The 25572-nt window shown below is 44.1% G+C and overlaps 2 protein-coding genes across 5 annotated transcripts; one reads left to right on the top strand and one right to left on the bottom strand.

The window, feature by feature from the left end:
• On the top strand, positions 1-2229 carry mospd1 (motile sperm domain containing 1). Its single transcript, XM_035743982.2, has 5 exons — positions 1-437; positions 572-647; positions 899-1131; positions 1393-1554; positions 1874-2229. Exons 1-5 carry the CDS (start codon positions 284-286, stop codon positions 1903-1905), a joined length of 657 nt encoding a protein of 218 aa, XP_035599875.1. The 5' UTR covers positions 1-283; the 3' UTR covers positions 1906-2229.
• Positions 2230-3608: 1379 nt separating this feature from the next.
• pabir2 (PABIR family member 2) lies at positions 3609-14500 on the bottom strand. Of its 4 annotated transcripts, none has more exons than XM_035743980.2 (11): positions 14286-14500; positions 13221-13464; positions 12757-12835; positions 12608-12661; positions 12110-12153; positions 11856-11910; positions 8918-9019; positions 8724-8809; positions 8513-8577; positions 5649-5763; positions 3609-5457 (listed from the first exon to the last, which is right to left on the bottom strand). In XM_035743980.2, exons 2-11 carry the CDS (start codon positions 13328-13330, stop codon positions 5313-5315), a joined length of 855 nt encoding a protein of 284 aa, XP_035599873.1. In that variant the 5' UTR covers positions 13331-13464; positions 14286-14500; the 3' UTR covers positions 3609-5312. The 4 variants fall into 4 exon arrangements, with proteins under 4 accessions (XP_035599873.1, XP_035599874.1, XP_035599872.1 ...); XM_035743981.2 differs by having other exon boundaries at positions 5649-5760; XM_035743979.2 differs by having other exon boundaries at positions 5649-5760; positions 12608-12673; positions 14286-14498.
• Positions 14501-25572: the final 11072 nt, after the last annotated feature.

Genomic DNA, 25572 nt, shown 5'->3' with positions numbered 1-25572 from the left:
TGCCAGACACACCTGCAGAGCTTCCAGAGAGAGGGCCCTGCCAGACACCTCTTCAGAGCTTCCAGAGAGAGGGCCCTGCCAGACACACCTGCAGAGCTTCCAGAGAGAGGGCCCTGCCAGACACACCTGCAGAGCTTCCATAGAGAGGGCCCTGCCAGACACCTCTTCAGAGCTTCCAGAGAGAGGGCCCTGCCAGACACACCTGCAGAGCTTCCAGAGAGAGGGCCCTGCCAGACACATAGGACGAGAGAAAGGGACTGGGGAGTGAGCTCAGCTGGAGCCAATGCAGCAGCAGAGTGGACAGCCTGAGCTAGTGGAAGGAAGCCTTCCCGTGTTCGTGTTCCCCACAGAGCTTGTCTTCTACGCGGACGAGCAGACCTCCCACAAGCAGGTTCTCACCCTCTACAACCCCTATGAGTTCGCCCTCAAGTTCAAAGGTAAATAAAGCATTGGGTTTCAAGATAACTAGGTATTGATATAAGAACCATTTTAGCCATTAATTAAGGATTCAAGAGAACCACATTGATACTGTAGAGTATACACTACTCATTCAGTTTATTTTCTCGGTCAGTGCTATGCACAGCGCCCAACAAGTATACCGTGGTGGATGCCACCGGAGCCGTCAAACCACAGTGCTGTGTTGACATGTGAGTAATAAGCTTACTATTACATGTCGTAACTAGGACCATCAGTTACCCACCTTTAAGGCATATTAATGAAGGACATGATATTCATGATGTGCCCCTACAAGCCTGAGTGCAATTTATGAAATAGCAAGCAATAATAGAGAATTATTTAATTGGAAGCAAGCTTCTGCTTTAAAAAAAATGCAGTCATTCCAGTCAAATATTCTTATCGTTCACCGTGTATTTTCCTCTGTGTGTCTGTCTGTTCTCAGAGTGATTCGACACAAAGATGTGCGGGCCTGTCACTATGGGGTGTCTGATAAGTTCCGGCTGCAGGTGTCTGAGCAGAGCCAGAGGAAGGCCCTGGGCCGGAAGGAAGTGACGGCCACTCTGAGGCCCTCGGCTGCCCAGGAGCCCCCCAGCCCCCGGCCCCAGGAGGAGGAGCGACAGATGAGGGAACAGCTAGCAGACAGCGTCTTCTTTGAGCAGACCACCTTCCAGACAGGTAGGAGTATGACTCGCCGCTGAAAAGGGATATCTCGTCCAAACTTAGCTATCAATACCTATTAAGTGTGTTATGTACCATGAGACCAAAAATATATTAGCCAACATTATGCAGGCTACATTTGTTGTTTAGGTGAACTAACTGAAATGGAGGCACTGCATGTCATTATATTGTCCTGACACTAGGTGGTGCCAGACACCAATACAATATGGGAGTGATCAAGTGAGAGCAGTGGATTGTTATGGTGTGTGTGTTGTACAGAGAGCCGCTCTCAGTCTGGGGGCCCAAGCCTGCTGACGGTGCTGTTGGGGTTGGTGTGTATGGCTGCCCTCATGCTGCCCACCCTGGGGGAGCAAGAATCCACTGTGCCTGTCTACCTCCACTTAAGTGTTACCAAGAAACTTGTAGCTGCTTACGTTCTAGGTGAGCCAGAGAGCAAACCCTTGATGAACAATTGCATGCTCTTTATGTTTTATTCTATCACCAATTTCAATGCATATGAATTGATAATACTTCATGGGAGTCACTCAGCCCACACACTTTGTCTTCTACGTCCTAAATGGCACCCTATTCCCTATATAGTACACTACTTTTGACCAGAGGCCTATAAGCCCTGGTCAAAAGCAGTACACTGAACTAAACTATGGAGTTTGCATTGATTACTCTTGTTCTATTCATTCTGTGTGCGCGATACTGCTGGAGCATAATCCTGCTGAGAATTGATTGTTTATCCATGTTACAGGTCTTCTTACAATGGTTATCCTGCGTACATGAAGTGCTATGGGGGCTGGAAAGAGAGAACGAGGAGAAGAGGATACAAAAGAAGAGAACATTCACTCACCCAAGGCAACTACATGCTTGAAAGGGTAGTGTTGAGGGGGAGGGGGTATCCGGTCAATTCCCCCTTCCTCTGTCCCAAAAACATACATCTAATTGTTTTGAAATAAAAACATAATACTGACTGAAACCAAGCAAGAGACCTCTGATGCAGCGGGCACAGAAATAACATTCTGGAAGGAGGGCATTGTGTGGGTCTGCGGCTGTTGTAGGAAGGGTTTGTATAAAAACATGTGGGTCATTAAATTGTGTTTGACTTCATATCCTGTGTCTGTGTGGAGTTCCATGGCCATTAAGTAACAGACAATGGTGAAGTTAAGTTAACGATTTGCTGTTACACATTAGGGCAATTTAAAGTTGTGATTTCATGTACATAAAAGTGCAATATGTAGAAATCGCTCTGCCATTTCCTGGTTGCTGAAATTCAAATAGTTTGCCTAATTTGTTTGTGACATAACAAGCCATGTTTAGTGTAGAGAATCATTTTTCCATCAAAACAGCAGTGGAATATATTTTCAGTAACACAATATTGTTTCAGCTGTTTGAAGCTAGTGTACAAAACCTAAATTAAGACTAACTTACTGGGAAGCATAGAAAGTGCACATAGAACAGATCTACCGCTTCAGACTTTCAGTGAGTGACAGCTATAACTCACATTTCAATGTGAATTTAGTCAGGTCATCTAAAAAGTTACATATTGCAGCTTTGTCATTAAAAAAAAAAACGTATGGTCTTCACCTGTAACCACATCTTAATATTGTCTGCTTAGAATAAAACGTACTCTTTTGTAGCTAGTATTGACTGAATCTGACTAAGTGCAGTTACATGCACGTGTGGATACTTATCTGAATGGAAGTGTTACTTTTCCAGACGCAATATACAAAACAAGGTTTAAAATGTGACCAAAGGAAATGTCCTCTTCCTATGAAAGACATCCGTTTACTTGCTGTACAATGTCAATGTTATTCTATCAATGCCTAATAAAGTCTTGAATCAGCACAAGATAATAAGGCGGTCTGATTAGTTCACCTACTCAGCACTAGTGAGCCAGTGATGAGGGGTCCACAAGTGACTGGAAGCTTGGGACATGGCTACAAGGCCAAACACATGAAGAAATGGGCAGCAACAACTCCCTCCTGCATAGACTTCCACCTTACATCATTGTTAACTCGCAGATACATTTAAAAAAAAAAAAAAATTCCCCCCGCACGTTACTCTGAAATTTGATTAATCTGTGCCTCTAGGGCAGGGAGCATCAACTTGATTCAGCTGCGGGCCAATTTTCTTCTTGAGCAGATGTCCGGAACAAATTGCAGATTGACCACAAGAAGCCCAAACAGATGTTTGACTTAAACAATTTCAAACCTTGCTTACACATTTGTATAAGATCACATTTATCCGATTCTTTGTTGCTCAACTTAAACCAAATAAAGCCTTTTCACTGAATGTTTTTCTATGATTGCGTTGCTTTGTGTACACAGGGCTCATCTGCAAAAGAGACTTTGGTCTCAGCAGGACTCCGGTAAAAGGTTCAATTGAAAAAAAAAAAAAACTTCACTGTTCAGAAAAAAACTTGTCATTATGAAGAGGTCAAAAAGAGATGAGCAAGACATTTAAACATTACCAACAACCAGAAGTCATTGAATGGAAATAGACAATTTATTTACCCTTGTTCAAAATGTTGGCAAGCAGTATAACAAGTCCACGACCCACCCATATGCACTTAATTTATTTTGCCGATCTCATGCCCTAGACATTCAGACTAATTGAAAAATGAACAGGATATACCCCCCCCCCCCCAAAAAAAAACACAATTGCTAAACCAATTACATTTACAGCAGTGCAAGCATACCTGATCGCCCAGCTTGCAGTTTCTTTAAAGATATTCACTATTCATAACACTGTTTCATTTACATATATCAATGAAAATGTATAATTACTTTTGTACATGAAGTCTCCCCTCCCTTTGTAAAGACGCCATACCCTGAACGAGGGGAAAATATGAAATGTAAGAGTTGAACTGAAATTACTTAACCCAAATGTTTTACAGCGGCCTTAAAATGAATTTGTGAATCAGGGTATAACTGAAGTGTGCCTTCACAGTTCCCCTGATAACTCTTTGGTATTGCTTATGAATGTTCATTGCAAATGTTATTCATAACCAACCAATCCAGTGACACATTCTGCACAAAGCTTTTCGGACAAATGTCGGTCTACTGTGGTCAACATAAGCCCACTCACTGAATCCCTTTTGAAATGGCACCATGTTCTGTCCTCTACCTCAGTGTGCTCATCCTAAACCAATCTATTGATTTAATTGCAGAGTATTGAGAATAGGGTGAGCTATTCTAATGTTCAGTATAAACTGCAATAACGTAGCTTAAAAAAAGTCAGTTACATTTATAAAGTGGCTTCAAAACAAGAACACAATTATTTTCCTAAAAGCTTCAGAAGTAAAAACGAAATTGTTGCACATCCTGCAGGTCTACAGATATATCCAGGCAGTAGGACTGAGACCCCAGTCTGTGTGCCCCCCGCTTACTTCCCTTCCTAGTCAAATCTGCAGGGATGGGTAGACATGACCCAAAACACTGGCAACCGTAGTTAACTAATACCAGAGGGGGGCCAGATTAAGTGCCAAATTTAGAAAATTAACCAGGATACCCCACATCTTGGGGACTACTGAGGATATAAACTGAAAACTGTTCTTTACGTATAATGACAAGTAGTAAGAACATTTCCAATCCCCTCGAGAGAATTGTCAGTTTACTTTTGAAGCCCTGTGCGCCTGCATTCATCACTCAGCCAATCAAACATAAAACTAATGACACATTGACATTAAAAATTATATACATACTTACAAAACGGGAACAACAAGTTATATCCTTTCATTCATACAAGACCCGCAGACAGTTTTGTGCACACCAAAAACACCTGGAGAATTAGTTTTCTATAAGGAAAACAGGAAAACTGACTTAGTGAGCAACTTTCTCCATCCAGTGTTCAGTCTCTCCAGTGTGAAGCTGGAAAAGGAAGTAGGGTATGGGGCTGGAAGCTGACAGTGATGTGATGCAGGGTAGACAACTTGGCTGTTCTGGTCACTGTGGGGCTAAGCAGCACCATGTAGTCTACTACAGCATGGTGTGTCCACAGCTCACATCTAGGGCTTTGGTTTCCTTTCAATGCAAACACCAAGATTCTCCTCCCCTAGCAAACAGTCTAACAAAAGCAAACAGCATGGGAAGGGATTCCCACATTAGCTAAAGCAAAGTGATGGGGGGGGGTCATACAGTTGAGGTGGCTTTCATGCCTTCACTCTTGTTTAGAGTCTCATGTTCCCTTGTTCATTTTGGGGAGTGGTCCTGGAGGGGGTTGAAGGGAGAGTTACTGGAGGAAGGAGACTCAGAGATGCCCTCCATCTTAGATGGCGAGCCAGTGGAAGAACCCACACTGCTAAGGCTGCCGTCCAGCACGTCCGGCGGAGAGAGACTGGCGAGAAGAAAATACCCATTTCAGCAAGCACATTGTGATAATGTTCATCATATGGAGGTGCAAGGTCTAGCCTAATGGCAGAGAGGGAACTGAAACTGTTCAACTTGTGAAACAAATAGTCTTGTCGAGAGACAATTGGCAGCCAATTCTAAACAGTTGTAAAAAATGTGTTTGCAGGGGTAACTCACCAGGAGGTGAAGTCTGGCAGTTGGACTTGGGGCACAAGTACATCAGAGGACAGAATTGTGGTGGTCCCCTGGAAGAGCCTCTTTGGCTGGCTTTCAGTCTCCATCATCTCACCTACTGAAGACAAAGACGGTTCTCTATTGATGACCTAACATCCATAGGACATAACACCAACTCACAAAATGCCCACTCAACTTAAGTTCCAAAAGTTAAAGGATGTTGATGTATGCATGTACAGTGCATTCGGAAAGGTATTCAGACCTTGACTTTTTCCACATTTTGTTAAGTTGCAGCCTTATTCTACAATTGATTTAATTGTCCCCCCCAATCTACATACAATACCCCATAATGATAAAGAAAAAACAAATTTAGAAATGGCATCACATTCACATAAGTATTGAGACCCTTTGCTCAGTACTTTGTTGGAAGCGCCTTCGGCAGCAATTACAGCCTCATCTTTTCGGTGTGAAGCTTCAAGCTTGGCAAGCCTGTATTTTTGGACTTCCTCCCATTCTTCTATGCAGATCCTCTCAAGCTCTGTCAGGTTGGCTGGGGAACATCGCTACACAGCTATTTTCAGGTCTCTCCAGAGATGTTCGATCAGGTTCAAGCCCGGTCTCTGGCTGGACCACTCAAGGACAGTCAGACCAGTCCCAAAGCCACTCCTGCGTTACCATGGCTATGTGCTTAGTATCGTTATCCTGTTGGAAGATGAACCGTGAACCAAGTCTTAGGTCTTGACCATGTTTTCGTCAAGGATCTCTGTACTTTGCTCCGTTAATCTTTCCCTCGATCCTGACTAGTCTCCCAGTCCCTGCCGCTGAAAAACATCCACAGCATGAGGCTGCTACCACCATAGGGATGGTGCAAGGTTTCCTCCAGACGTGACGCTTGGCATTCAGGCCAAAGAATTCAATCTTTGTTTCGATCAGACCAGAGAACCATGTTTGGAGAGGTTCTCAGCTCTAGGTAGAGTCTCTGTGGTTCCAAACTTCTTCCATTTAAGAATGATGGAGGCCATTGTGTTCTTGGGGAACTGCAACGCCACGGAGTTGTTTTTTGGTACCCTTCCCCAGATCTGTGACTAGACACAATCCTGTTCTTTCGGAGCTCTAGGGACAGTTCCTTCGACCTCATGGCTTGGTTTGTGCGTTGACATACCTGTCCAAGGTCCCAAAGTTGACAGTGCGTGTGCCTTTCCAAATCATGTCCAATCAATAGAATTTACCACAGGTGGACTCCAATCAAGTTGTAGAAACATCTCAAGGATGATCAATGGAAACAGGATGCACCGGAGCTCAATTTTGAGTCTCATAGCAAAGGGTCTTTTATCGGTCGACCGATTAATCAGAATGGCCGATTAATTAGGGTCGATTTCAAGTTCATAACAATCGAAATTCTTATTTTCAATGACGGCCTAGGAACGATAGGTTAACTGCCTCATTCAGGGGGCAGAACGACATATTGTCAGCTCGGGAGATCCAATCTTGCAACATTACAGTTAACTAGTCCAATGCAATAACGACCTGCCTCTCTCTTTGCACTCCACAAGGAGACTGCCTGTTACGCGAATGCAGTAAGCCAAGGTAAATTGCTAGCTAGCATTAAACTTATCATAATCACAAGTTAACTACACATGGTTGATGATATTACTAGATATTATCTAGCGTGTCCTGAGTTGCATATAATCTGACTGAGCATACAAGTATCTGACTGAGCGGTGGTAGGCAGAAGCAGGCACGTAAACATTCATTCAAACAGCACTTTCGTGCGTTTTGCCAGCCGCTCTTCGTTGTGAGTCAAGCATTGTGCAGTTTATGACTTCAAGCCTATCAACTCCCGAGATGAGGCTGGTGTAACCGAAGTGAAATGGCTAGCTAGTTAGCTCGTGCTAATAGCGTTTCAAAGTCACTCGCTCTGAGCCTTCTAGTAGTTGTTCCCCTTGCTCTGCATGGGTAACGCTGCTTCGATGGTGGCTGTTGTCGTTGTGTTGCTGGTTCGAGCCCAGGGAGGAGCGAGGAGAGGGACGGAAGCTATACTGTTACACTGGCAATACTAAAGTGCCTATAAGAACATCCAATAGTCAAAGGTTAATGAAATACAAATGGTAGAGGGAAATAGTCATATAATAACTACAACCTAAAACTTCTTACCTGGGAATATTGAAGACTCATGTTAAAAGGAACCACCAGCTTTCATATGTTCTGGGCAAGGAACTTAAACATTAGCTTTCTTACATGGCACATATTGCACTTTCACCTCCAACACTTTGTTTTTGCATTATTTAAACCAAATTGAACACGTTTCATTATTTATTTAAGGCTAAATTGATTTTATTGATGTATTATATTAAGTTAAAATAAGTGTTCATTCAGTATTGTTGTAATTGTCATTACATTTTTTTTTAAATAAAAAAAAATAAATGGCTGATTTATTGGAGGACAAAAACAGCCGATTAATCAGTATCGGTGTTGAAAAATCAATCGGTCGACCTCTAGTCTGAATATTCTATTTTTTTAATACATTTGCAAAAAAAATGCTAAACTTGTTTTCAGTTTGTCTTTATGGGGTATTGTGCGTAGATGTAAAACATATTTTAAATCAATTTTGAAGGCCGTAACATCACAATAGGTGGAAAAGGGGAATACTCTCCAAATGCATTGTATGCCTGCATGAGACATACCAAGTATACAAAACATTAAGAATCCCTACCTGATACTGAGTTGGGCGCAATTTCATTGATTGAAGCCACAATATTAAAGCTAGAAAAGGAACAGGTGTTCTTAATGTTTTGTACACTCCATATATGTATGTGGCATTAACAATGCCTTTCGACCTGTGAAAGAATACATAAGGGTTGACCCACCTTTACGTTTGATGGGCCCCAGGATGCTGGGCCTGATGCAGTGAATGGGGCTTTGGCTCCGCCGGCTGGAGACAAGAGAAGACCGCCAACCAGGCAACATTTATAGCAGTGACTCATTAATCAAACTGATGAATAGTGTAATGACAATGTGGGGTATGACTATGAATGGCAGTTGTCAGTGATAAGAGCTAGCCCTCGTCAGAGCACTCACCTGAAGCGTCGCGTTGGGCTAGGTATAGGGCTGGGGGATAGGCCATGGCTGCTCACCAGGATTTGCAATGAAGGGGAGAAGCACTGCTGCTCATTGGAGATGAAAATATTATGATTAGCCAGGACCCTGCCAGAAATACATTTCTGGTTCCATCTGCCAGGCATCAGTACTAGAGCTGCATTGGATGCACATACCTTTTTCCCTATCCCTCTAGTAGGGGATGGGGCAGGGGACACGGGCATAAAGTCGATCCGCTTTGGAGACGACGATGCAGATTTCTCAAAGTCATTGTCGCTCTGTGGGGGGAGGGGTTGCACAAGGAAGATCGAATTGTTACATTTATGCAGATTATATTATATGGTGGTTGGAGGAGTATTATACTACCAACTGATTATGTTCTTCAGAGAACATTGGCTGTAGCATGTTATTGGTCACACCCCCTACAAGGTGGTAAGCTTTCACTGGCCCAGGGCAAGTGGGGAGGTAGCCCATCAAACAAAATGCACAAACAGTACTATTCTTAATTTAGTGCACTACTTTAGTTGACCGGGGCCCATAGGGTTCTGGTCAAAAGTAGTTAACTACGTAGGCAATAGGATGCCATTTGGGATGAAGCCAAATGTATCAAATCAAATGTTATTTGTCACATACACATGGTTAGCAGATGTTAATGAGAGTGTAGCGAAATGCTTGTGCTTCTAGTTCCGACAATGCAGTAATAACCAACGAGTAATCTAGCTAACAATTCCCAAAACTACTACCTTATACACATAAGTGTAAAGGGATAAAGCTTATGTACATAAAGATATATGAATGAGTGATGGTACAGAGCGGCATAGGCAAGATGCAGTAGATGGTATCGAGTACAGTATATACATATGAGATGAGTATGTAAACAGTGGCATAGTTTAAAGTGGCTAGTGATACATGTATTACATAAAGATGCAGTAGATGATATTGAGTACAGTATATACGTATACATATGAGATAAATAATGTAGGGTATGTAAACATTATATTACGTAGCATTGTTTAAAGTGGCTAGTGATATATTTTACATCAATTCCCATTATTAAAGTGGCTGGAGTTGAATCAGTGTGTTGGCAGCAGCCACTCAATGTTAGTGGTGGCTGTAACAGTCTGATGGCCTTGAGACTGTTTTTCAGTCTCTCTGTCCCAGCTTTGATGCACCTGTACTGACCTCGCCTTCTGGACGATAGCGGGGTGAACAGGCAGTGGCTCGGGTGGTTGTTGTCCTTGATGATCTTTATGGCCTTCCTGTGACATCAGGTGGTGTAGGTGTCCTGGAGGGCAGGTAGTTTGCCCCCGGTGATGCGTTGTGCAGACCTCACAACCCTCTGGAGAGCCTTACGGTTGTGGGCGGAACAGTTGCCGTACCAGGCGGTGATACAGCCCGACAGGATGCTCTCGATTGTGCATCTGTAGAAGTTTGTGAGTGCTTTTGGTGACAAGCCGAATTTCTTCAGCCTCCTGAAGAATGCTGTCTGTGTGGGTGGACCAATTCAGTTTGTCTGTGATGTGTACGCCGAGGAACTTAACTTACTACCCTCTCCACTACTGTCCCGTCGATGTGGATAGGGGGGTGTTCCCTCTGCTGTTTCCTGAAGTCCACAATAATCTCCTTTGTTTTGTTGACGTTGAATGTGAGGTTATTTTCCTGACACCACACTCCGAGGGCCCTCACCTCCTTCCTGTAGGCCGTCTCGTCGTTGTTGGTGATCAAGCCTACCACTGTTGTGTCGTCCGCAAACTTGATGATTGAGTTGGAGGCGTGCTTGGCCATGTAGTCGTGGGTGAACAGGGAGTACAGGAGAGGGCTCAGAACGCACCCTTGTGGGGCCCCAGTGTTGAGGATCAGCGGGGTGGAGATGTTGTTGCCTACCCTCACCACCTGGGGGCGGCCCGTCAGGAAGTCCAGTACCCAGTTGCACAGGGCGGGGCTCGAGACCCAGGCTCTCGATCTTGATGACGAGCTTGGAGGGTACTATGGTGTTAAATGCTGAGCTGTAGTCGTTGAACAGCATTCTCACATAGGTATTCCTCTTGTCCAGATGGGTTAGGGCAGTGTGCAGTGTGGTTGAGATTGCGTCGTCTGTGGACCTATTTGGGCGGTAAGCAAATTGGAGTGAGTCTAGAGTGTCAGGTAGGGTGGAGGTGATATAGTCCTTGACTAGTCTCTCAATCATGATGACAGAAGTGAGTGCTACGGGGCGGTAGTCGTTTAACTCAGTTACCTTAGCTTTCTTGGGAACAGGAACAATGGTGGCCCTCTTGAAGCATGTGGGAACAGCAGACTGGGATAGGGATTGATTGAATATGTCCGTAAACACACCAGCCAGGTGGTCTGCGCATGCTCTGAGGGTGCGGCTGGGGATGCCGTCTGGGCCTGCAGCCTTGCCAGGGTTAACACGTTTAAATGTTTTACTTACCTCGGCTGCAGTGAAGGAGAGTCCGCATGTTTTGGTTGCGGGCCGTGTCTGTGGCACTGTATTGTCCTCAAAGCGGGCAACAAAAATTATTTTGTCTCCCTGGGAGCAAGGCATCCTGGTCCGTGACTGGGCTGGTTTTCTTTTTGTAATCCATGATTGACTGTAGATCCTGGCACATACCTTGTGTCTGAGCCGTTGAATTGCGATTCTACTTTGTCTCTATACTGACGCTTAGCTTGTTTGTTTGCCTTGCGGAGGGAATAGCTACACTGTTTGTATTCGATCATGTTTCCGGTCACCTTGCTCTGATTAAAAGCAGTGGTTCGCGCTTTCAGTTTCACGCGAATGCTGCCATCAATCCACGGTTTCTGGTTTGGGAATGTTTTAATCGTTGCTATGGGAACGACATCTTCAACGCACTTTCTAATGAACTCGCTCACCGAATCAGCGTATTCATCAATGTTGTTGTTTGACGCAATACGAAACATATCCCAGTCCACGTGATGGAAGCAGTCTTGGAGCGTGGAATCAGATTGGTCAGACCAGTGTATCTTACATGCTAGTGCTCTGCCTAAATACATGAATGCTGAAGTGGTGAGAGCCTCAAATGGTGGAGTGCATATGCCTACTGTTTGTGGATGAGGAAATCTCCTTGTTACCATGGGAGCATCATCATTTCTCACCAGGCTCAGACTCTCCTCCCAGGACTGGCTCATCTGCATGGCTGCTTGAACCTCCCTATGGTAGACAAGAAATGCATCTAAACAAACCACAACCTTTTTTCCTGAAAGGGTTGAGCCAATGACAATCAACCAGTTATTGACAAAGTATACAATATCATATGACAGATTGGTACATAAATAAATAGCTTAATGTCTTGAAGGCCAATAAACTGAATTCCATCACCAACTAGCTAGCCTCAATGTAGGAATCTTACCGTTCATGGGCAGTCTCTCTGTTCATCAAATCTACACCTTCCTCCTGTAAGAAGCATAGACAGGAGGTTGGCGAGTGATATTATGGTGTCTTACCTACAGTTCTAACAGGCTGACAGACAAGTCCAGTCAACAGTTGTTGGAGATTATTACAAAATCAGACTGCTCTGAGACCATGAGTTCTGAAATAGTGCACTACGTAGGGAATAGGGTGCCATTTAGACATTGAAATGACAAACCAAATCTAAACTATTGAAATGTATTTAGTCTCTTCACTCTTGTCTAGCTTGTCATCAGTCATTAAAAGCATCAAATTCCAAAAACAATGGATAGAAGACCGTTTTGCACATTTTGACAGCGAGGAAATATAACACATTTTAAGTGTAGCCCCTGGCCGCATGTTTTGCAGTCACATACACTCCCTTTGGATAAGGGGCTGACATGCAGAGCAGCTAAAATAATAGCTTGGGCTAATGAGCGTGCAATGCAGTCGTACTTGCCTGTTTGAGCTGATGAAGCCTAGTGCTGGGGACGCGAATGGGCGATGAAGGGACCTGCGAGATGGACTTCAATGAATCACCCAGACTATAAGATATTACTTAGTAAGAGTACAAGCATATTATTTTGATTATACTCTTCATTTCCATACTATATTAGGGCGGTTGACAACAGTGGTGCTGTTTCTCCTGCTGCATAGAATCTCACTCTGGAACACCTGGGAATGTTCACTAGAAAAGGACAGACACATTAACACCACCACGTTGGTGTCCAAAATGGCACCCTATATAGTGCACTACTTTTGACCAAAGTAGTGCAATGTAAGGAATAGGGTGCCATAGGGCTCTGGTCAAAAGTTGAGCACTATATTGGAAATAGGATGCCAATTGGGACATATACATTGACTACAATGCACTGACTGTCAGAGTATTATACTACCAACTCAGTCTGATCTCGAGAGACTGGTGGCCTTGTTAACTCTGCTGGTTTTCTGTTGCATGACTGAATTGTCCACACGCCTCACAGCAGAGAAGGTAGTTGAATGATGACTAGATCGTAAGTCTTAAGGTATGTTACGTGCAGAGTGATACAAGTGAGAAGACATTTTCTAAAAACCTTAGGCCATTTATCATTGGGGCACTGTTGGAACGTCTCAGTTGTCCATCACTCTGAACTAGTGAAGATGGGATTTCGAGGTCCAATTCCATCTTCTCTTGATTGCTCATCCTGGTGTCCTCTTTTAGCTGATTCAAGATGTCTTCAGAAACGCCTGCGACGTTCCAGGCCACCCATGCGAAGCTACATGGTGACGCAAAGCAACGTTCTATGTAGGCAACTACTCCAATGCTGATTGATGGATCTGAAAAACACCGACATGAATAGGGCAAACATAGCCCACCTGTGGAGTTAACCAGCAACAAGTTTCATGTTTGTTTAGGCTTGTGCAATTTTCTATTGGTTTAACTTCCAGCAAGTGACACTCGATAACCGGAAGAATATTCACTTTGGCTAAGGCAACTTCTAGTATTTGTTGCTGCTAGCTAGCAAGCGAATCAGAGCTCACACAGAACCCTGGCCTGTGTTAGTTAGCCTAGCTAACTACAGCTAATGCCAAATTACTTGCTAGCTATAGTACTTGCTAATTAGACTAGCTAGTGAGTTAACCATGCCTTAGCTAACGTTTCCCCATACCGACAGAGTTTGGGAAACCCTCTTCACCGCACTTCGATACAAAGTGATTTTCGTAGCAGGTCAGGAGAGCATTTTCGCTAGATAACCGTTTCTCTAGCGATAATCTCAGTCTCAATCAGTATCAACCTGTTACGGGGGGTACTATTTCGATATCAAAGTGCGTGAAAACAGTGGTTCCCAGTTAACGTTAGCTAGTCTCGAGGAGCAAGTAAGTGAAATGTAGCCAACTGTTTAGAAGGACAGGTTAACGTTAGCCAAATGAATCCATATCGACAATTTAAACGATACAATCCAAAAGGACTATTTAGTTTGTATAACGACGTCTCGTTACCAGCTTGTATATAGAACGGCAAAAGCTATTTAACGTGAGTTAGCGGAAAGATAATGGGATATCAAACCAACTGGCTAACGTTAGTTAACGGTAACGTCGTTAACTAAATCAAATGGTGATGTGATGATGAAGCTATGCTAGTTTGAAAGTTACATTACCATGTTCAGAGGTTCATCAACCTACATAACTTGTATAGTTCTCCCTCAGCCATATATCGAGCATTTCCCTTCACAATACTTTGGAAAAAGTGTCGCTAGCTGCTATAGTCGATGACCAATTTTGTTAATCAATCTGCTACTGGAACAGCCGAGAACGCTCCACCAGTACCAAATTTCCCGCCCCTTTTGGTGCTTTCAGGCTGACCGACTGCAGAATGATCCAATAAAAAGTATTTAATGTGCCCGTTTGAAAAGCAGACAACTGGCCAATGGCTGCAGCGATTGTGAGTTATTTCCTGCAGACGTCATACAGTCCAACAGCCCAATTTTCTATTTATATGAATTTACGGTGTTGCTCAATTGTTATGACGGGTCACCCCTCCAGACACTTGATCTATGTAATGTGTGCCACATTTAGCACGTTTGAAGAAACGTTTGTTACATATTGTTGACGATAGAAGGGCAGCCATGGCCTTACTGCATAATCTTCTGGAAGACTAGGCTTGGGCCTATGTAATAAATATACAGTGGATAAAATTGTACGTAAATGTTCAATCAATTACATTCTAGAAATATGTAATAACTACTACTTGTGAAATGAAAAATCATTATGACAATCTTTATGGAACATAATGCACCCTCCAAGTCCTATTTTGTGAGATAATTTGTTAAATGCTGGGAAATAAAATAAACTCGAATACACTCTTGTGGTGTGTGTGCGTGTGTGTGTGCGTGTGGCTCTAGTAGTCTGAAACATCCTTCTGAACACTTCCTTCTGCAACTGGATCCTGGACTTCCTGATGGGCCACCCCCAGGTAAGGTAGGCAACAATGTATCCACCACGTTGGCCCTCAACACAGGGCCCCTCAGGGGTGAGTGATTAGACCCCTTGGGTACTCCCTGTTTCACCCATGACTGCATGGCCACGCACGACTACAACAGCATAATTAAGTTTGCCGACAACACAGAAGTGGAAGGCCTGATCACAGACGACAATGAGACAGCCTATAGGAAGGAAGTCAGATACCTGGCAGTGTGGTGCCAGGACAACAACCTCTCTCTCAACGTGAGCAAGACAAAGGAGCTGATTGTGGACTACAGGAAAAGGAGGGCAGAGCACGCCCCAATTCACATCGACAGGGCTGTAGTGGAGAAAGCTGAGAGCTTCAAGTTCCTTGGTGTCCACATCACTCAGGACATATCATGGTTCAAACACAATGCCTCTTCCCCGTCAGGAGGCTGAAAAGATTTGGCATTGGCCCTCAGAACCTCAAAAAGTTATACAGCTGCACCACAGGAAGCTGCTGACTCATAATAATGGCTGGAATGCAGTGAATGGAATGGTATCAAACACATGGAAACGATGTGTTTGATAACATTCCATATAGTCCATTCCAGACATTACTATGAGCCCGTCCTCCCCAATCAAAGTGCCACCAGCTGCCTGTGAGCTGCACCATCGAGAACTGGTTGCATCACTGCTTGCTTGGTATGGCAATTGCTCGGCATCCGACCGCAAAGGGCTACAAAAGGTAGTGCGTACAGCCCAGTACATGGGGCCGAGCTCTCTGCCATCCAGGACCACTATAACAGGCAGTGACAGAGGAAGGCCCTAATTTTTATTTATTTTTTTAAAACTCCAGCCACCCAAGTCTTTGCTACAGCACGGCAAGCGGTACCGGGACTAAAAGTCTCCTTAACAGCTTCCACCCCCAAGCCATAAGACTGCTGAACAATCAATCAAATGGCTACTATTTGCATTGACCCCCTTATTTTAATCTTATTTATTATTATTTATGGCACTGACTCTCTTGCAAAGGCTCCACGTACACTGGACTCTAATCACACACACACACACACACACGCATATTGAAGCCACACACACATCCACATTCCTTCCTCTCTCTACCGAGACCAGACCATGTTACGTCCCAAATGGCACCAATTCCATATGTAGTGCACTACCCATGTGGCTCTGATCAAAACTAGTGTACCATGGGGCCTCCCGGGTGGCGCAGTGGTTAAGGGCGCTGCAGCACCAGCTGTGCCATCAGAGTCCCTGGGTTCGCGCCCAGGCTCTGTCGTAACCGGCCGCGACCGACGCACAATTGGCCGGGTTAGCGTCGCACCAGCGACTCCTGTGGCGGGCTGGGCGCAGTGTGCGGCTGGTTTCCGGGTCGGATGTATCGGAGGACGCATGACTTTCAACCTTCGTCTCTCCCGAGCCCGTACGGGAGTTGTAGCGATGACAATTGGACACCACGAAATTGGGGAGAAAAAGGGGTAAAAATATATATATATATTTACTAGCATATAAAAATAGAACTGTTTGGCCATTGTTATGTTTGGCTCTCCCTTTTTCCTCCAAACATAACAATTATGTTATGGCCAAACAGTTCTATTTTTGTGAGTTTTCCCCACATTCCCAGCACTCGTCGATTCAGGCGCGGCTGGGAATTTCATTGATAGAGCGTTAGCTCATAGTTTAGGGATCCCCATTGTTCCCGTGGCTGTGCCCTTCCCCATTCACGCCTTAGATAGTCGATCATTGGGGTCAGGGTTGATTAGGGAGGTCACTGCTCCTCTGGGAATGTTGACGCAGGGGGGTCACAAGGAGAGAATTAGTCTCTTCCTTATTGACTCTCCTGCGTTTCCCGTGGTGCTGGGCCTACCCTGCTTAGCTTGTCATAACCCCACTGTTTCTTGGCAACAGAGGGCTCTCACGGGGTGGTTGCGAGAGTGCTCTGGGAGGTGTTTAGGGGTTTCCATTGGTGCTACTACGGTAGAGTCCAGACCAGGTCTCCACCGTGCGCATTCCCCCTGAATATGCTGATTTGGCTCTCGCCTTCTCCAAAAAGAATGCGACTCAATTACCACCGACGAGGCGATTGTGCGATAGATTTCCAGGTAGACGCTGCACTTCCCATGAGTCACGTGTATCCCCTCTCACAGCCTGAGACGGAGGCTATGGAAACATATGTCTCCGAAATCCCTGTGTCAGGGGTACAATCGGTCCTCCACTTCACCTGCCTCCTCGAGTTTCTTTTTTGTGAAGAAGGAGGGAGGTCTGCGCCCGTATATTCACTATCGGGGTCTGAATCAGATCAATGTGAGGTATAGTTACACGCTACCATTCATAGCCACAGCGATTGAGTCAATGCAAGGGGTGCGCTTCTTCACCAAACTAGATCTCAGGAGCGCTTACAACCTGGTGCGTATCCAGGAGGGAGACGAGTGGTAGACGGCTTTCAGTACCACCTCAGGGCACTATGAGTACCTCGTCATGCCGTACGGGTTGATTAATGCGCCATCAGTCTTCCAAGCCTTTGTAGAGGAGATTTTCAGGGACCTGCACTGGCAGTTTATTGATGACATCTTGATATACTCTGCTACATGCGCCGAGCATGTGTCTCTGGTGCGCAGGGTGCTTGGTCGCCTGTTGGAGCATGACCTGTACGTCAAGGCTGAGAAATGCCTGTTCTTCCAACAGACCGTCTCCTTCCTAGGGCATCACATTTCCACTTCAGGGATGGAGAGTGACCGGATCCCTCTTTGGCATTCATAGTGGAGGTGGACGTGTCCGAGGCTAGGATAGGAGCGGTGCTCTCTCAGCGCTCAGGTACGCCACCGAAGCGCCGCCCCTGTGCCTTCTTCTCAAAGAAGCTCAGCCCGGCGGAGCGAAACTATGATGTGGGGGACAGACCTGAGCGCAGGAGCTTCCTGTTTTAGTCTCGGTCTATAGGCAACAAAATGGAGTTGTGGTCAGCTTTTCCGAAAGGAGGGTGGGGGAGGGCCTTATATGAGTTAGAATAACAATGATCTAGGGTTTTACCAGCCCTGGTAGCATAATCGATATATTGAATTTATATATATATTAGAATTTAGGGAGTCGTGTTTTCAGATTAGCCTTGTTAAAATCCCCAGCTACAATGAATGCAGCCTCGGGATATGTGGTTTCCAGTTTACATAGAGTCAAATAAAGTTCGATCAGGGCCATCGATGTGTCTGCTTGGGGGGGAATATGTGCGGCTATGATTATAATCGAAGAGAATTCTCTTGGTAGATCATGCAGTCAACATTTGATTTTGAGGAATTCTAAGTCAGGTGAACAGAAGGACTTGAGTCCCTGAATGTTATTATGATCACACCACGTCTCGTTAATCATAAGGCATACCTCCCCCACCCCTCTTCTTACCAGAAAGATGCTTGTTTCTGTCGGCGCAATGCGTGAAGAAACCAGCTGGCTGTACCGACTCCGATAGCGTGTCTCGAGTGAGCCATGTTTCCGTGAAGCAAAGAACGTTACAGTCTCTGTCTCTCTGGAATGCTACCCTTGCTCGGATTTCATCAACCTTGTTGTCAAGAGACTGGACATTGGCGAGTAGTATGCTCGGGAGCGGTGCGCGATGTGCCTGTCTCCGGAGCCTGACCAGAAGACTGTTCGTCTGCCCCTTTTGCGGCATCGTTGTTTTGGTTGGCCGGCTTTGATCCGATCCATTGTCCTGGGTGGTGGGCAAAACAGAGGATCCACTTCGGGAAAGTCGTATTCCTGGTCGTAAAGATGGTGAGTTGACATTGCTCTTATATCCAGTAGTTCCTCCTGACTGTATGTAATAAAACCTAAGATTACCTGGAGTACCAATGTAAGAAATAACACGTAAAAAAGCAAAATACTGTGTAGTTTCCTAGGAACGCGAAGCGAGGTGGCCATCTCTGTCGGCTCCGGAAGTAGGGTAACAGGGTAACACAGCGATCCTGGTCGTTGTGGGTCATTTCTCTAAGTCCTGTTGTCTCCTCCCTCTGCCCGGTCTCCCTACAGCCCTACAGACTGCGGAGACCTTGTTTACACACGTCTTCCGGCACTACGGGGTGCCTGAGGATATGATGTCTGATCGGTGTCCCCAATTCACGTCTAGGGTCTGGAAGGAGTTCATGGAACATCTGGGGGTCCTGGTCAGCCTTACTTCAGGGTTTCACCCCGAGACTAATGGGCAGGTGGAGAGAGTGAACCAGGATGTGGGCAGGTTTCTGCGGTCTTATTGCCAGGACCGGCCGGGGGATTGGGCGGAGTTCGTGCCCTGGGCCGAGATGGCACAGAACTCGCTTCACCACTCCTCCACTAACCGCTCTCCCTTCCAGTGCGTACTGGGGTACCAGTCGGTTCTGGTGCTTTGGCATCAAAGTCAGACCGAGGTTCCTGCGGTGGACGACTGGTTCAGGCACGCGGAGGAGACATGGGAAGCTGTCCGTGTTCACCTTCAGCAGGCCGCGAGGCGCCAAAAGGAGAACGCAGATTGCCACCGCAGTGAGGCCCCGGTGTTCGCACCAGGGGACCGGGTCTGGCTCTCGACCCGAAACGTGCCCCTCCGCCTGCCCTGCCGGAAGCTGGGTCCGCGGTTTGTGGGGCCATTTAAAGTCCTGGGGAGAGTGAACAAGGTTTGTTATAGGTTACAGCTTCCACCTGATTACCGTATTAACCCCTAGTTCCATGTGTTTCTCAGGACGGTGGTGGCTGGCCCGCTCCAGGAGTCTGAAGTGCGGGAGGTTCCTCCACCCCCTCTGGACATCGGGGGGCCCCGGGGTACTCCGTTCACTCCATACTGGATTCGAGGCGTCGGGTGAGGGGCCTTCAGTATCTTGTGGAGTGGGAGGGGTATGGTCCGGAGGAGAGGTGCTGGGTTCCAGTCAAGGACGTGTTGGACCTTTTAATGATGCAGGAGTTCCACCGTCTTCGTCCGGATCGCCCTGCGTCTCGCCCTCCTGGTCATCCCCGAGGCCGGTGTCGACGGGCTGCTGGAGCCACGCGTCAAGGGGGGGTACTGTCACGACTTCCGCCGAAGTTGGTCCCTCTCCTTGTTCGGGCGGCGTTCACCTTCTAGCCATCGCTGATCCACTTTTCATTGGTTTTGTCTTGTCTTCCATCACACCTGGTTCCAATTCCATCAATTACATGCTGTGTATTTAACCCTCTGTTCTCCCCCTATGTCCTTGACCGTAATTGTTTTCTTGTTGTGCTTGTGCACGGTATGCTGGTATTACCGGGTTTTGTTTGACCCATTTATTGTATTGTTCTGTTGACGGTGGTTTATAGATATTAAACGACACCGTTGTAAATCAGTTTTCGCTCTCCTGCGCCTGTCTTCTCTGCCGCCAGCATGCACCTCTCAACAATTTGGCTACGGTGTATGTAAACTTCCGATTTCAAATGTAGGTAGAGTTATTAAAGTGAATTTGCATTGATAATAACAGAGTAGCAGCATCGTAAAAGAGGGGGGCAATGCAAATAGTCTGGGTAGTCATTTGATTAGCTGTTCAGAAGTCTTGTGGCTTGGGTTAAAAGCTGTTTAGAAGCCTCTTGGAGCTAGACTTGGCACTCTGGTAACCGCTTGCCATGCGGTAGCAGAGAGAACAGTCTATGACTAGGGTGGCTGGAGTCTTTGACAATTTTTCGGGCCTTAATCTGACACCACCTGGCATTGAGGTCCTGGATGGCAGAAAGCTTGGCCCCAGTGATGTACTGGGCCGTACCCACTACCCTCTGTAGTGCCTTGCGGTCGGAGGCCGAGCAGTTGCCATACCAGGCAGTGATGCAACCAGTGATGCGCTCGATGATGCAGCTGTAGAACCTTTTGAGGATCTGAGGACCCATGCCAAATCTTTTCAGTCTCCTGAGGGGGAATAGGTTTTGTCGTGCACTCTTCACCACTTTCTTGGTGTGCTTGGACCATATTCGTTTGATGTGGACGCCAAGGAACTTGAAGCTCTTAACCTGCTCCACTACAGCCCTGTCTTCTTAATAACAGACACAAGCTGTTAGGCCAGGAGACAAGAAGGCCATTACTAGGGTCAGGTGATTACCAACGACAACAAAAAAGTGCTCAAATCTGAGGGAGTCTGAGTAGGCTAGACTTGGGTAGTCCTTTAGAAACATTTCATGGTTCAAAATATAATTCCAAATATATAATAAAACACACTGCTTTGTGTCTTGTACTTGACTATCCACATAATCCATATGAAAAATTATACCACAGATAAATATACAACAAGTGTATGTAGACCTTACCGTGAAATGCTTACTTAAATGTCCTTAACCAACAATGCAGTTCAAGAAAGAGTTAAGAAAATATTTACCAAATATACAAAAGTAAAAAATTATGAAAAGTAACACAATACAATAATAACGACGCTATATACAATGGAGCGGCAGGTAGCCTAGCGTTTAGAGCGTTGGACTAGTAACCGGAAAATTGCAAGATCGAATCCCTGAGCTGACAAGGTAAAAATCGATCGTTCTGCCCCTGACCAAGGCAGTTAACCCGCTGTTCCTAGGTCGCCATTGAGAGTAAGAATTTGTTCTTAACTGACTTGCCTAGTTAAATAAATGTATTGCTGAATGCAAACACATATTTTGTATGGGAATAAAAGTGCTGTTTTGTTGATCCACTAATTCTAATTATTGAAACTAGGCCTACATAAGGCTGTTTGTTGGTGGTGGTGGTAGGGGAGTAAATAGTTTCTGTAGGTAGGTGTGGCGCTATATTTGTCTTCACTTCATTCATTCATAAAGAAATAATAGCATTTTATTTCAGGGAATTGATATAGCGTTCCATGACTCTAATACATTTTTCCTGCAAAGTAAAATGATTTGATATCATGAACATTATTCTTCGTAAAAAATCAATTTTAAAAAAGAGTGCCACGACAGACTGAAATGCTCTCCTCCCCCGACTACGCCATGGGGGATGATGTTGCCGTCACTGCAGCCTTGCTGGTGAGCATACAATGAAATGTAGGACTTTTTTTTTTTTTTACGTTTCGGCGCCATTTTCGATTGGGTTGGAGGTAAGTTTGGATATTTTGGGGGATTATTTTTCTCATATTCATATCTGTTCAACCCATTCAGCAATTTAGTAAATTCTGAGGTTTAATTACTATAAACTTAATTGATTAAAATATACTTTGAGTTTGTAATATACGACTTTCACCATTTTGCGCAATATCTTATTATTGCCGCTGACTTTATAATAAGGTAGAGGTTTTTGCTGATTATGCGTTATTTCACACATGACATAAATCAGTGGCGCTGCATCGATTGGTTTATGATGAACACGGCATTGTTTAATTACCCGTGGCGCGCAAAAGGTTAGGCTACTTTGTTGCGAATAACAAACTTTAGCCTGAAAAGATAATTGGCTACATCGATGCACGTAAAGTGAGCATGCTATTCCTGCAACAACATGAGTACAACTGCATTTCGAAACGTGTTCGTTTTTTTTTTCAAAAGATAGGGAAACATTATCTGAATAGGCTGATAGACTATTAGTACAACACATATATAAGCCTACATAACATTATAAATAGTAGCCTATCATAACAATAATACAATTTTGTTGAAATGGGCCTTTTAAGGATAGGCTATTTTGTGCACATGTTGAACTGCTTTAAGCCATAAAAATGTAGTCTAGTAAGCAGAACCACAGATTAAAAAAGCTATATTATTATTACAATTTTATGTGATGATCAATCAGTATTAGTACAAGTGGATGACTGGACTGTGGATGACTGGAATGGACATGTTGCAAAGGGTGTGCTTCGTCATGTTCTAGGCTGCTGTTATGCGTCATCAGTTGTTGCTTACGCTCAATTCACTATTCATTCAAATTTGAAAAAGCTATTATTTTCAGATTATACACATTTTCTAAACAATTATTTCAAAGTTTGACACAATATTCGCCTGCTGTTATTGTACTGCATTTTAACATTGTCATATATGGGTAGCCTAACTGCTCTTTTTTTACAAGGCAGGAATTGTCACGAACTCAACCTAATCTATTCAAAGTCAACGAGTCCTGTATGTGCCCTGGAGGTTTAGAGTTTAGGAAACGTAAACAGGCATTTACTGGAGGTAAGGAGTCCTTGACAAATGGACTTCAAATAATACTTTAATAATGTATACTTGCCTTCCTTACTTTCTCAAAATGGCCACATTATTAGATCAATTGATGAAAACATTTAATTTTTTAACCATACCTTATGGAGGCACAAGGAAAGGAGGCTGGGCCTCTGCTGTTGCTCTAGTGTCCATTTGGAGGAGCTATCTATACCCAGTGCTTTTTTTATTACCCAATGTTTTTACCGCTATTAATTTATATCAGGAAATGTACTGTTCTTACCAGAGATGAATACGTTAATTTTGCATGAAAAATATCTAGACTTACAGGCCTTCCAATACATACTACTAAACATTATTTTGCTTCTTTGAGTACTCTTGACCTAGCAGGGCCTACATTAAGTCATCTCCTGTGAAAATAGCTGGCTGGAGATCACAATAATCTCTTTCCATATCTTTTGCATAACAGTTGATCCTCGATGGTATCCCAACCAACTTCCTATTTAATGCAACACATTTTACTATGTACACTTCATCTTGTTAAAGTTACCTTTGAACCAGTGAGCTCATATTTCAGGCAGCTGTCGTAGCAGCACGTCATGGTTTGTAGTGATAGTAAAGATGCAGACCAAGAAGAGCTGCTGCTACAGCACCGTGACACTGTCCATCCTCTCGTCTCACAATGAAGTCAGTGGCCCCCAGTTGGCTCATGTTGATTCCCACTGGGGCCACCCAAAACAAAATATATGCACACTATTGTAAGTCGCTTTGGATAAAAGCATCAGTTAAGTGGCATTAATTACATTAAGAGTCTGAATAATTTATTATTCTGAGTGTATTGGAGCATAGTGTCTTGGCTGAGTTGTTTGAACTACAGCACTGGACAGAGCACAATGTTGATGATTGAAGACTTGATCAACACGTCCCCAATGCATTAAAGGACTAGACTGTTGGCTGGGCTGTAGCAGCACGTAAATACTGGAGTTGGCCTTATTCCGGTATCCAGTGTTACTGTTCTGCTGTAGTCAGGCCTGCCTACTACAACAGCCTGCTTTGTGTTTCACACTATAATGAACAACTACATTATTTAATACTGTATCAACATTTTAACTAACCCATGATTAGTTACCCTTTTTAACTAACCCATGATACTTATTACCCATTATTACATGTTTTCTTAAAATTCAATCGTGGAACTGTCTATTTATAAGAACATATTCATTGCCAGTGTGAAAGCATGTTTAGATGACATTCAGTGGTGTAATGTACTTAAGTACAGATACCCAAAAGAAACGACTTAACTATTTATATTTTTGACAACTTTTACTTCACTACATTAAGAAAATAATGTATTTGTAAGTGAGTGTGCCCCTGGCTATCTGTAAATTTAAAAAACAAGACAATTGTTCTCAGATTTGCTTAATATAAGGAATTTGAAATGTTTCATACTTTTACTTTTGATACATAAGTATATTTAAAACCAAATACTTTAAGACTTTAACTCAAGTAGTATTTTACTGGGTAACTTTCACATTTCTGTGAAGGCATCTTGAATCCCGTATGACAGTTGGGGACGTTTTCCACCACTGCATATATTGCTCTTGTAGGTTTTGATTTTGCTGACAACTCCACAGAAGAAGACAGTTGATTTCCAGTGACAACGTTGGGGAGAGCGTCTCTATGACAGCGGTGACGGCTGTATCACAACCGGCTATGATTGGGAGTCCTATAGGGCAGCGCACAATTGCCCAGTGTCGTCCGGGTTTGGCCAGTGTAGGTCATTGTAAATAAGAATTTGTTCTTAACTGACTTGCCTATTTAAATAAAATCATTTATATTTAACTTAATTATTTGGTACCACAAGCAAACCTTTTGGGGTGGAAATCAGGAGTCATCTCAGGGGATGGAGCAGAGTTTAATGGTTGGGAGGGTAAAGAGAAAAACATAGTGATTGCATGAATCAATGTCATACAATAGATGGAAGCTTAAAATACATATTTATAAAAGCAGATATGCATAAATGATCATAATATTGAACCATGTTCAAAGCTTGCAGTTTATATTACAGTACTGTACTACCGATGGAACACTTCCATTTTGGGGGGAATCTATGCAAACATGTTAAAAAATAATTATATGTAATGTATTAGGATACCTGCTCCTTCCTTTGTCCATACCATTGAAACTATTATGTATAAGTAAAGGAATTTGGTCTTCAAGTGACGTACAAACTTTCAAATCAATGTCAAGCTAAATTCAAGTTTTGTGAAATGGAAAATAATTTAAATCTGAAGTAATTTTGACAATATGATGACTAAATGTTTGTTCTACTTCCTGCTACCGTAGCAGAATTTTTCTCAATAAATTACTAATTTACAAAAAAAGAAACACTGGGTA

The sequence above is a fragment of the Oncorhynchus keta genome, chromosome 30 (assembly GCF_023373465.1).
Source record: "Oncorhynchus keta strain PuntledgeMale-10-30-2019 chromosome 30, Oket_V2, whole genome shotgun sequence".
In the NCBI taxonomy this organism is placed as follows: domain Eukaryota; kingdom Metazoa; phylum Chordata; class Actinopteri; order Salmoniformes; family Salmonidae; genus Oncorhynchus; species Oncorhynchus keta.
This window is presented reverse-complemented; position numbering and strand designations above follow the sequence as displayed.

Bases quoted from the DNA above. Each gene is read 5' to 3' on its own strand.
- pabir2 (XM_035743978.2), bottom strand. From the start codon at position 13,330: ATGAGCAATCAAGAGAAGATGGAATTGGACCTCGAAATCCCATCTTCA. The intron at 12,674-12,756 runs GTATGGAAATGA...GATTCATTGAAG, and splicing joins TTGTCAACCGCCCTAATATA to TCCATCTCGCAGGTCCCTTC. The intron at 11,911-12,109 runs GTAAGATTCCTA...TGTCTACCATAG, and splicing joins AGAGAGACTGCCCATGAACG to GGAGGTTCAAGCAGCCATGC.
- mospd1 (XM_035743982.2), top strand. From the start codon at position 284: ATGCAGCAGCAGAGTGGACAGCCTGAGCTAGTGGAAGGAAGCCTTCCC. The intron at 438-571 runs GTAAATAAAGCA...TTTCTCGGTCAG, and splicing joins GTTCGCCCTCAAGTTCAAAG to TGCTATGCACAGCGCCCAAC. The intron at 1,132-1,392 runs GTAGGAGTATGA...TGTGTTGTACAG, and splicing joins GCAGACCACCTTCCAGACAG to AGAGCCGCTCTCAGTCTGGG.